At 32.2% G+C, this 12892-nt stretch overlaps 1 protein-coding gene across 6 annotated transcripts in view; it reads right to left on the bottom strand.

Moving 5' to 3' along the window:
- Positions 1-5772: 5772 nt before the first annotated feature.
- LOC149776532 (general transcription factor II-I repeat domain-containing protein 1-like) overlaps positions 5773-12892 on the bottom strand; it is a 49367-nt gene continuing 42247 nt past the window's right edge. The window contains exons 13-19 of one of the 6 annotated variants that reach the window (XR_016416056.1): positions 12688-12765; positions 12258-12313; positions 11450-11527; positions 11013-11090; positions 9838-9919; positions 9279-9356; positions 7553-7607 (exon numbers count right to left, since the gene is read on the bottom strand). Coding sequence is in view for 4 of the 6 variants with exons in the window: in XM_089940981.1 (XP_089797107.1) it covers positions 7459-7607; positions 9279-9356; positions 11013-11090; positions 11450-11527; positions 12258-12313; positions 12688-12765 (517 nt within the window). In the remaining 2 variants the exon portion in view is untranslated. Of the gene's footprint in view, positions 7608-9278; positions 9357-9837; positions 9920-11012; positions 11091-11449; positions 11528-12257; positions 12314-12687; positions 12766-12892 lie in introns of all 6 variants that reach the window. The other 5 variants (XM_089940981.1, XR_016416057.1, XM_089940983.1 and 2 more) reach the window with 5 other exon arrangements.

Below are 12892 nucleotides of genomic sequence, written 5' to 3'. Positions count from 1 at the left end.
AGGTCATGGAATCTATCAAAACCATGACCTTGTTTAAAACAAAGCATATAGAAAACTAAAGTGTTTTTACTAAACGGGTCTAATTAATTGATCCAGCTATAAAGCCTGCAATCCTTATTCAGAATCTGACCCTACTCAAGACATTTCACCCAGGTTATATCGCAACAAATATATTGTTGCATTAAAACAAATGATCTGCCCATAAATCTGGAAACATTTCAACTGTCTCTATTAAGCATATGACGATTATTGCCATCGTTGTAATCATCGTCATCCTGATTATCAGCTCTGTCTTCTTCCTGTGAAGGCACTTTAATTCAGTTGCATCAGAACTAACTAATCTGTCCGTGTCGCTGTTTCGTCACTGTGGTGTCGTGAAACACAACACGGAATTTTTTCGTCATTAGTGCGACAGTCGTGTGGGTGTCTGTCTGTCTGCCTGTGTGAGAGAGAGAGAAAGAAAAAATTCAATATCAGTACACTTAGAATTAAAATTCTCTTTCTTACTCGTATTTCCATTTTTGCATTCTGATCATATGAGGCCCTCGGGCATTAAATTATAAATATCTACAACTCTCAACGCATGTAAGTATTAGAGAAAATCTCTCTCTCTCTCTCTCTCTCTCTCTCTCTCTCTCTGTGTGCAATAAACCGAAAACATTATATATTAAACAACGGAAAACCCTTTGAATCAAATTTAATTTGCGATTTTCTCTCTCTCTCTCTCTCTCTCTCTCTCTCTCTCTCTCTCCGAAAACAGTATATATTAAACACCGCAAAACGGAAAAACATTTGAATCAAATTTAATTTGCGATTTGGATAGGTTTTATGTTTAATGCGCAACCGAGAGAGAGAGAGAGAGAGAGAGAGAGAGAGATTATGTGTATTTGTGCGCATGAGTGAACAAATTAAGAAACCTGTTGTTGTATTTTAATATAACATTTAATGACAATTTAGATGAACAATGAGCGTTGCTATCGACAATCACACACATTCATAGAAATACAGTGCTCGTCTCAGTATTTAAAATACGTGATAATTCTTCAAGCTTAACGTAACTCCATTACGATTGTAAACAATAATCCATAGTTTTAAAGCTTCTGGATACGTTATAAGTTTCATAGCCCAAAATTGTCTCGTTTCTTCAACGTAGTGTTTAGCATCTATTCATGTTCTATAATCAGATTAAATATATAATGAAAAGATAATACACTCATGCGACATTTAGCAGGTAGTTTTGACAGCTTGACGTACGAGTGGCGACAAATATCAGTGATCGCTACATAAATACATGTATGCAATGCCTGTTATCTTTCGAAATTCCTTCTAGTAAATCTGACTGTTGTATTGGTCGCCAGCGACAATAAGCATCAAAAAGCTCGTTCATCAAGCCCTGGAATGCAATAATAAGAAATGCAAACATGAAAATAAAAAATAAAACGTTATATGGATCATTGATACAAAATAATAGAGAGGAAAAAACAAGAATCCGTGCTATGCCACCAGTTATGAACGGAAACGTTTTTTTGGTCATTATCATGCGGGTAATCACCACAACAAATATCATGATTTAAACACAAGAAATTTACGTACCTCTATCAGCATGATTACTTGGAATATGTGATCAACACAATATTTATTATAAACCAATGATTTTAACCAAAGCGATCCACACACTTTTATAAGGATTAATTTGAATATATATTTTTGGTTGATTACTTACATGATAAAGACCAAAACACGTTTCCGTTTCATTCATTCTCACATATTGATCTGTAGAAATGATCCATAAATTTGTTATTATTTTATTGCATTCCAGGGCTTCATTAACTTTATCTCTCTCTCTCTCTCTCTCTCTCTCTCTCTCTCTCTCTCTCTCTCTGCGCACTGATGATGCAGTAGTGCAGATTTATCATCCTAAAAAAGAGGGAGTCAGAAAAGAAGTTTATATGTCAGTAATAAAATAAAGGTACCTAAAATTGACATTATGATAGTATCGGTTGAAACGCGATATCAACAATATTAAAATAATACATCAGTTGGATAGAGTAGATCCAACGGTTGCTGTTGGTTTTATCGATTGTCTCGTTTGTCACAGTTTTGTAAGTTGTTTTTTTTTTACTCTCTCTCTCTCTCTCTCTCTCTCTCTCTCTCTCTATATATATATATATATATATATATATATATAGAGAGAGAGAGAGAGAGAGAGAGAGAGAGAGAGAGAGAGTAAAAAACCAACTTACAATATTTTTTTATTATCATGATTAATCTGCACTACTCTCTCTCTCTCTGCGCACTGATATTTATCATCATAAAAAGAGGGAGTCAGAAAAGAAGTTTATATGTCAGTAATAAAATAAAGGTACCTAAAATTTACATTATGATAGTACCGGTTGAAACGCGATATCAACAATATTAAAATAATACCTCAGTTGGATAGAGTAGATCCAACGGTTCCTGTTGGTTTTATCGATTGTCTCGTTTGTCACAGTTTTGTAAGTTGTTTTTTTTTAACTCTCTCTCTCTCTCTGTCTCTGTCTCTCTCTCTCTCTGTCTGTCTCTCTCTCTCTCTCTCTCTCTCTCTCTCTCTCTCTCTATATATATATATATATATATATATATATAGAGAGAGAGAGAGAGAGAGAGAGAGAGAGAGAGAGTAGATAACCAACTTACAATTTTTTATCATGATTAATCTGCACTACTCTCTCTCTCTTTATATATATATATATATATATATATATATATATATATATATATATATATATATATATATATATAATTATTATTATTATTATTATTATTATTATTAAATAATTCGTGAACCCAACTTTTGGTTTTATTTGACTGTTGACGTATCTTAGTCTTATTAGAGAAAGTGGTCGAGTATGAAATGGAGGCCCAGGTTTCGGTTTTGGCCACGAATTAGGTATGTCTACATGTCTTAATCAGATAGATGCTTACTTTATTACTAACAGTGCAGTTTAAAGCACTTAAGTTATTGTGTGTCAAGATCGATCGATGGGGGGGGGGGGAGAGAGAGAGAGAGAGAGCGAGAGAGATTCACTACTATACATTAGTGTCCACCTCTTTCTGGATCTTAAGAGCTATGCCAGAGCCCCCACGACCCAGACATGAGCCCCACCAAACTTAGGATCCTATTCCAAGTTTTAAAATTTCAATTTCGTTTTACATTCTAAATTTAATATAAATTAAATAGGAACCCTAACTCAATATAAATTACATAAATTTAAATCGTAAAATTTTTAATAATTGGGAAAAATCTACTAAATTATAACAAGGTTTGTATAGGAATCCTAACTTATTGTAACTTTCAAATACCATTTGAACTTTCTAAAGAATCCTATGACGTTACACATTGGAAAATTCTAAAATACTTTTACCCGAAATATAAAACTAGAGGGAATCAACATGGGGGAAAGTGCAAGGTGATGACATCATGGGGCTATGTCACAGGGCGCAACGCGAAGTGGACAGACCTTCTTTAACACGTATTGAGAAGAACGACACATATTACCACTCGAATAAAACAATAGAATTTTTTTTTCCATAACCTAATATATCACACAGTTCCGATCGCCAAAATTCTAAATTGAAAATAAACGGAATATAATTTTAAAAAATATATTGTAATGGATTTTAAATTCAAAGAATTAAAATAAGACAAACGGGGGGGGGGATATAAAAAAAAATTGATTTATAGCATACACACAATAGCAAACACTGAGAATTAGGAGACCTCTAGCAAAGGTCACAAAAATTACAAGGCTCGGATGGACAACCCTTTAGATAAACACTAGGGAAAAATAAATAACCCATCAAAAACTCAAATTTTTTCATACAAAATTCTTTATAAATAGAACAAACAACATCTGAAGGAGAAACACAAACTTAAAATACTTTTTATATTTTTTTTAAATGGGGGGGTGGCATCTGTCTGAAAATTTTTACCGATGGATAAACAGGTGTTAGGTTCTGACAGGGATTACTACTAAAAAGGTGAGTGTTCTGAAGGATTTAATGCTTTAGGACAATAGTAGATTAATTTAACTTAACCAGATACAAAGGTGGATCAAAATAATTGTAGCAATTACTAACAAGTGGCCAATAGTCCGACAGAGCAGGTTGCTCAAAACTCCAGCACAGATAGTGCCAAGTGGAGAACCACTTGCTGCAGTTGTTGCCAAAACCTCATGCAAGCTAACGTGGTATGTCCGTTCATAGGTTCGCTGCAAGTATCCAGAATTGTCTGTTACAATGCTGCATGTATTATCATATTGAAATTATACAGGCAAATCCGCAGTTATTTTCTATTATCGTTTATTAGTCATAATAAGTAGAACTAAACTTTATCCTGGCAATAAGGAAGAATGTTCCGATGATTTTAATATCATGACCTTTTGTCAAATGTTTTGGGATGCTCAGCATGGGTTTTCATTAACCTCAGTTGCGTAAGTATCAAATCCAAATTTAGAAATATTTGCCAAAACATATATTTTATGCAAAGCAGAGTAGACTATACCTATTTATCTTTAAAATGATACCATTTTTAATATGATTCCTTGCAGCAACATTTACAGAGGAACTCTCATGTACATTTGTGTATATACTGCCCCATACAAAACTACTAAATGCCCCAACAAGTCTTTTAGAATTCTCTCTAATTTTGGATCAAAGCATCAGTTTAACTATTTTAAGATTTTGAAGTTATTTTGTGCCAAATCAAAATATTTGGTTGTCTTGACATTTATTTGCACAGCACATTATTAAAATATGTTCATGTTGTAATGAAACAGCCTTATCGAAACATACTTTGTTATACATTATAACGAGTCAGTTTTATTGCTCACATGATGAACATTGTACCACTCCTAGGATGATAGATACCCTCTTTGGATCTGGTGCTTAGGACCAGGTAGAATTTTTTTAACCAAAGTCTTAAATAGGATATTTAAATTACCATGACCATGTCTGATGTTACAAGGTAGGGTTGAAGTGCATTGACTTGAATGGTACTGTAGAAATAATGTAAATTCATGAATGTTGGGTGTCCACTGTTAGGTTGATAAGAAAAATTGTTACCACATACCTCGCTGGAGAGTTCAGCATTTATTAGTCTGTGCATACAACGAAAGACTAGACTAGAAATACATAAATGCATGGCCTGTAGTATTTTGAACAGCATCATTCCTTATTTTGTTTTCTAATTTCAGTACAGAAAAACTTTATTTTGTGATAAGATTGTGTGAATTTTAGGTACTTTAGAAAGTAACGATCTTTAATTTACCGTAATCATTTTTCACCATATTCCATGTACTGTTTAAGCTCATTTGATAATAAATCATAATGAAACTGAAAAATACCTGATCCAAAAATATTTGACCACCTCTTACTAATTTTCGCATTTTTCAGTCTCTCACTGACAGTTGCCAAAAGGATAATTTTGATATCACACACAGTTGAAGATCCAAATCCTTCAACAAGGTTGCAGAATTTAATATCAATAAGTCCAAAATTTTCTATTTAATCAAGATGTTCAAATGACCTTAACACTGACAGAGTCAGAGGAAGAGTAGAGGTGAATGGCTATTAAAGGTCTTACCTGATTCCACAGTATGAGAGTTATCAACCCAAATGTATGAGAATTATAAGCATTCAGAAAAAAGTCTGCCTTATCTAAGTCATACTCTCTTTAAAGCAGGCAAGACAACAAGGCATGAAAAACAAAAACATTGTAAAAACAAAACTTAATCCAGTTTCATCATTTTATTCAATATGTGCATTCACTTGTGACAAATTCAATACAAATGCAAAATAAATGTGTTTTTTCAGCAATGAACTATAATATTGAAGCATCTAGCAAAGATTAAACTGATTATTGCTTAAACACCAGTTAAAGTTTAATATGCAAAGTGACTTCTAAGAAAAAAGAAAAAGTTGCAAAGTGTGTCCACGATCCAAAATCAAAATGCATTTTCTAAGCAACATTTTTCCTGAATGAGAAATTTATTAATGGAAAGCAACATCTTTTTTCGCAAACTTAAAATATCATTTTTTTAAAATAAAAATCCAATCACCCCTCTCCCTCACAAAAGTGACATTAAGATTCTGTGCCAAGATGGATATAAATAACAGTTTTCTCAACTTTACATGGTGAATCTTTTATAGAGTCCTCCAAGATATTGACACATATTCAACAACTTCTGTTGCAACTGACATTAATCTGCCTCACAATATACTGGTAGGCTTTCTAAAAAGGCTTTTAAATGACTATATGTCAGTACTGGCTGCATTTTGATAGCTGTAATATTGTCACCTAGCAGAAATTTGGCTACTTTCAATGTCCACTTTGTGTAGTTCATATTCTGAATACACAATATTACAGGCAAGATACATTTTTGATTAAGCTAGCAAGTTAACAGTTATAGGTTACTTCACTTGAGAGTGCAGTATATCCATCCGACAAAACGAGTTCATATTTTCCTATACAAATGAAGTAACCTTTTTATTATATGCTAATTTTCTTATTCTACTTAAGGCTTAATTACATAAACAAAAATACACTACATGAAACAAAGTAATTGAATGTACGCCGCATTTCAAAAAACTAAATACACAAGCAAATATTCATCAGTACACAACATTATTAATGCCCACTTAAATCCACCCAGATAAATTTGAAATTTCACGTGCTACACATACCTTCTGAAAGAAAATGGCATTTTGATCTACTTAAAATTTAAATTTGTAGTCATATTGTGAATGAATGTGCATTACAACAACTTTCCCATTTGATCTGTAATGAAAAGATTTTGGTATTTTTGTCATACCTACGAAATATGGACTGGATTTATGTGCCAACTGTACATGAAGTACATTAAATTTCAGCAGTGATGGAGCAGCGTGTTGACATCTGCAAGTGTGTTTCTGTTCTGCCATTGAATGTTTGAAATCATAATGTAGGAAAAATATGAAGTCATTCAATTTAGTTATCAAAAAGACGCAATGGACATAACAATTATTTAGGATCTAAGCATATACTCTTATCATTTGAGTATTACATTGGCAAAATATATACATATGTACAAGAAATAAATATTAGAAAAAAATCAGCAGACTGCAATCGTTGCATCGAGAAACAATGTCAAAACTTGAACAAATAAGTACCAACTAAATCCAGCTCATGGGTGATAAAAATACAAATGTAATAAATTATCTTGTGTTTTTTTAAAATATTAAGCCCTATCTTTACACAGTCCGATCAATCCAGAATTATAGTAAAATTGGCTTGAAGTAGTACTAATTTGTACCTATATAACAAATGAATAGGTAGATAATAAAGCTGTCTCTGAATATTTATGGTAAATATGATAACTGGTTTGATGATAAGAAATGATATTCACACTGAAGGAAAGTGGTATAGTATATGTATTGATGTTAATCCTTTTCTTGTAATTTTTTGGGTTTTCTAATATTGTGTTCTGGTTCCCAGGTTGGCTTCTCATATCCCTTCCACTTAATGAGATATTGTTTGCCTTTTCCTTTTTTTTTTGTTTTCAGTATCTTCTCCACCTCAAACCAATCAGCTGAAATTAAAAAATTTAGATATTTATTTTCTTATTGTATTCCTGTTAATCAGTAGACACAATAAGCATGAGTGTGGCACTATAATTTAATTTCAAGAACAGTTAAATCCTATACTTTTTCATAAGATAGACTGATACAATTTTTTAAAACTTTAATTTAATTGGCACCATAAAGGCATTATTGTTTGGAAATGATACTATACCCTAATACAAATATGCATACATACATACATACAAAGATGCGTACATACATACATACATACATAGATGTGTACATACATACATATATTCATACATATATACATACATACAAAGATGCGTACATACATACATACATACATACAAACATACATGCATGCATGCATGCATACATACATACATACATACATACTGGAAATAAAGATTTAATACATACAGCACTAATTCAGAACAAAGTAAGTAAGCTTAATGCAGCTAACAATTCTATTTCAAATCAGTTATTGTTTACAAATGAGAATAATTTCTTTACAACATGTTCAAGGCCAATTTGCTCTTTGATTTCTCACTGTTATACATTATACTGTGCACTTCACAAATTTTGCAACATAATTTCACTGATCACAAGAAATGCATACTATATTAACATACAACATATGCAAATCTTAATAGCTTACAATATTATAATTCAATTTTCAATAAACTGTCATTTATAATAAAAAAATAATTTGTCAATCACTGGAAATATTAAGAAGAAGATCTCAGGGTTAAATTAAAAAAATATGTAATAACAAGAGAACAATTCATTTTCCAAATATCTGAGGAGTTACTGGATGCAAGGAATATGTCTTAACTGCCTTTAATATCACAAATAACAGTAACTGGGAAGGTGAAAAGATTTTCAAGATGGCCACCATGGCAGCTGTACTGGATGTCAGAGGAGTACAGTTTAGAAATTTAAGACCAATGGGTATTTTTTGAATGAATAGGTGTAGTTTCATAGCAAAAATAGCACACAATATTACTATATAACACATAAAAATCATAACTTCCACAACCTGAATGCAATTTTAAATAACAAATATAATAATAACAGGGTTAGAAGTGAAGTTGAATTTGAAATTTTTTGGTTATTATTAAGTTTTTTTCTTCAAAGTTTTAAAAATATTTTTCAGGTTTAAAAAAAACATTTTAGGTTTATATTATCTATTTAGGTTTCCTACAGTTTCTTTGTGATTTTGTTAGGTTTCTAAGGTCAAATGAAAATTTAGGTTTTTCATGTTTTTTTTAGGTCCGCTTCTAACACTTAAAAAATTCTTTGTCCAGCACTGATAATATTTTCAATAAGATCAGAATGATTAAAATAAAATAATAAACTGGTTGGAGAAGAATGCATGTTCCAGAAAACTGCTCATGCTGTTGAGAAGGCATATTAATAAGATTCTCAAGGTTGTTGCCATGGCAGCCATATTACATGCATGTCTGAAGGGCAAACTAGACCTTGCAACAAATAAGTGTACAGTTTCAGCAACCCTTCCAGTTTGTTAGGAGAAGAAGAAATAACAAATTAGCACTAATGGCTGGACAGATAACAAGTTATTGCATAAGCATTTATCAGTTATATATGACATAAGAGATAAAAATTGTGTACACTTATTACAAGAGGTTAATATACACTCCTAAAGCAATTCTTACATGTTGAGGGTTCCATAACCTCTAACACTGAATTTGTATCCTCAGAATCAGTGAGGTCCATCAAAAGCTCAGCTTCAACTGTAAATAAATTTTAAAACTGAAACAAGTACAAAACCATTATCAGACAGTAAAACAATGAACTGCTTTATTTTTGTTATAAAAATTGTTGAAACTTAGAGAAAATCATGATTTGATTTCTCTAGTGTAAGAATAAAGAAAACATTTTGTTACTTTTACAAACAATGGAGCAAATGTATTCAACATTTACAATAGTGAAGACAATATAGGGGTCTCTGTATTAACACTTAATTTCACCTGCATAAGGTGGCATAACAGCAATAAAGAATAACCTAAAGATGACATATTGCACTTTCCCAATTTATTTTAAGAATCCAACTGAAAGCACGCTGTATCATCGCTCAATCTGCATACTCACAAGTTATATACTACTTATGTTACACTATATTTCCATGGTAACAGAATATAATGAATGCAGTATCAATAGGAAGTGTACACAGCTTGGTTGATAAGTGTACCACGTCTGTCTGAAATACTGTACCTAGAATGGTTTAAGAGTTTTGCTCTGGAAATGAAATTGTTTTTGGACAGACACAGTGATGGTTCTATTTCTCCATCTCACACTGGAAAGTGAAAAACAGATAAAGAATGTTTTCTTGCTTGCCCAAAAGTTGTTTCAATTCCAAATAGCAATCAAAACAGACATTTTACCCTCTTTGATAAAATAAAATAAAATGACCTCATGATAATGTTGGCCATTATATAATATACATATGGTTCCCATTGCATTGGATTTTAACTTTGTTATTGATACATTGTTTTTAACTTGACTTGATGTTGGACTGCTCCCGTGGCCCAGTGGTTAGAGCGTCTGTCTTGGATGACGGATGTCATGGGTTTGAACACCAGCTAAGTCCTAAGAAAGACTTATAAAAATGGTACTAGCAGCTGCCTTGCTTGGTGCGGAGCACTAAGAGGGTAGTTTTAGGACTGGTTGGCCTGGTGTTAAGATAATGTCACTTAGTGGGAAATGATGCCACATGTCTGCAGCATGATGCCCCAGTGCTGGATCAAAAAAACTGTCACACTGCAGACATCACCGAGATATGACTCAGATTATTAAAGCAACATTAAAAATCTAAATCACACATACACATACATCTGATGTTGTTTCTGGCTTAAGAGAAACCTGTTATAATGTTGTTTTTAATTCAATGACACCAAATTTTTGTGCTGGGTATAACCAAAATTTGGAGCATGAATATCTAGCCCTATTGTGATGATGTGGTTGAATGATTATCTTAAAAAATGAATATACATACTGCATCAGGGACATGCATATATTTATCAATAATTCTGAATTGAAATCATTACTGTAATTATTAAAAAAGCAATCTCGAGAATGTCAGACAGACTGAGACTTTAAAAAAATGTTTGTGCCAATAAAGAACTTATTGAAATAACAATTATTAAACAACTGGGCTGTTCATAGAAAGAATGCAGTTAAAATGTATTGCATGTTAGTCCAAAAGAAAGAGTCGTTATAATGCAATGATAAACTCATTATACCGTCTACATATGCATATAAACATGCATATTAATTTCAATTTAGCCAAGAGCTACACAGCAAACAAGTGATGGATGATTAGCCAGTAGCAGATATATACAATGCAATGGGAGCATAAAAATGAAATGAGACCTTTGTCAGGAAAGTACCTAGATTGGGAACAAAGGCCTTTTGCTTTCCCTTATCTTCCAGTGACTCTTGCATTACATTTGGAACACCATTATGATCTGAAGTAAAACAAATTTCATTAAGTTTTCTGATGTTATTAAGTGATACTGCTTTTTAAAAAAGAAAATGTGCAAGGAAATAACTTGTTAAAAGAACTGCTATTAAGCATACTACATGAGTAACAAGATTTTTTATTTAAAAAAACGCAGCCAAAATGTATTGCATGCAAGTCCAAAAGAAAGAAGGCAGAGTCATTCCAATGCAATGATAAACTCATCATCTACATATGTATAGAAACATGCCTACTAATCTCAGTTTGGCTGAGAGCTACCCACCTAACGAATTATAGATGAATGGTCAGTAGAAAATAAAATGCAATGGGAAGGTAAAAATGAAATGACCATTCTTAAGAAAGTACCTAGATTGGGAACAAAGGCAGTTTGGTTTCCCTCATCTTCCAGTGAATCTTTAATTGCATTTGGAATTTCAACCTGTTCTGCAAGAAAACAAAATTTGTTAAGTTTCCTCATGCAATTAAGTGATGCTTCTTTTACTATTTTGTCATCAACATTCCACTACCACCACGTAAATTCTGTCACACAAGGATTGTGCAACATATAAAGATGGCCTAATTCCAAGACCAAAATGCACCCTCCCCCCAACGATTCAGAATACAAGTAAAAAAGCTTATAAATCTGATTAAGTTGGCTGTCAATATAAAGAGGACTACTAAAATCCAAATGCATAACTAAATTAGTTTCTGAGAAAACTATACCAAAATGGTTTTCATCAAATAATGCATAATTTAAAAATATGCCAAAATGGATAAAGAAATGCAAGGGCCTAAATAACATATTACTTTGTTATGCATATGAACATGCTGTACACATTTAATTTACAGCTTTTAGTTGCTTCAAAATCTGGTCAGTAAATCTTTATATGAATACAAACATAACAAAAATCCTGCATCTGTGTTGGATATGTCCAAAAAAAGCTTCAAATGCATGTACAAGTAAAAGATAAATGTAATCAGATGGCCGTTAGAACTGATCATCACTGAGTAAGCAATCTACCATTATCATGATATTAGGTACATATATTACTGCTTAACTTGGTTAAGTGTATGAATTCTAATATAAATGCATAATAATCCAAGGCATATATATTCACAGATCAGCCTTTTCATGCTGCGAACACACCAAAAGATATGTCATAATATAAATTACCTTGATTCAGATGGCAAGGCTCATCTGATGATGTTCTTGTGGCTACTTTACTTGTCCTTTAAAAAAGAAATTATAAAGAAGTGAATAACTAACCCTAACAGACATTTTGTAAGCTAAAGTAAAACCTTTTAAAATAAAAAACAAACAAAAACACAATCTAAAATGATAAGAAACACACTATACATATATATGTATTTAAACTGTATAATTAATGGGCATAAAATCTTCACTGTATAGACAGCTTATAAACCAAAACAACAAACACTATGCTTCTCTGCTTGGCAGAGATTTATTTTTGATTCTCAGTTTGTCCCACTGCAGAGTGGATTACAAATTTATGATGTACTGTCCACATGTAACCTTAAATTGTTTCTTTAAATTGCAACTCTCTGACTTTGATCATTTTAGAGTAGTTTCAATGGCCAAGTACCTTGTGACGGAGAATTCCAAACTGTCTCTTGCATTAATTATTTCTTTTAGAGTTGGAAGGCCCATACAGCTTGGGTCCCTGGCACACACAAAAAAATACAACTGAGACACAATCTTGGATATTTATAAAAAAAAATTCATGAACATACAATTACTTCAATGAACAAGAATTTTGCAGGATGTCTTGCATTCAAGGCTAGTGAATA

Source organism: Sinohyriopsis cumingii, chromosome 18, assembly GCF_028554795.1.
Source record: "Sinohyriopsis cumingii isolate HCF-2022 chromosome 18, ASM2855479v2, whole genome shotgun sequence".
Taxonomy (NCBI): Eukaryota; Metazoa; Mollusca; class Bivalvia; order Unionida; family Unionidae; genus Sinohyriopsis; species Sinohyriopsis cumingii.
The sequence above is the reverse complement of the archived record's forward strand: the minus strand, read 5'-3'. Positions and strand labels throughout refer to the sequence as shown.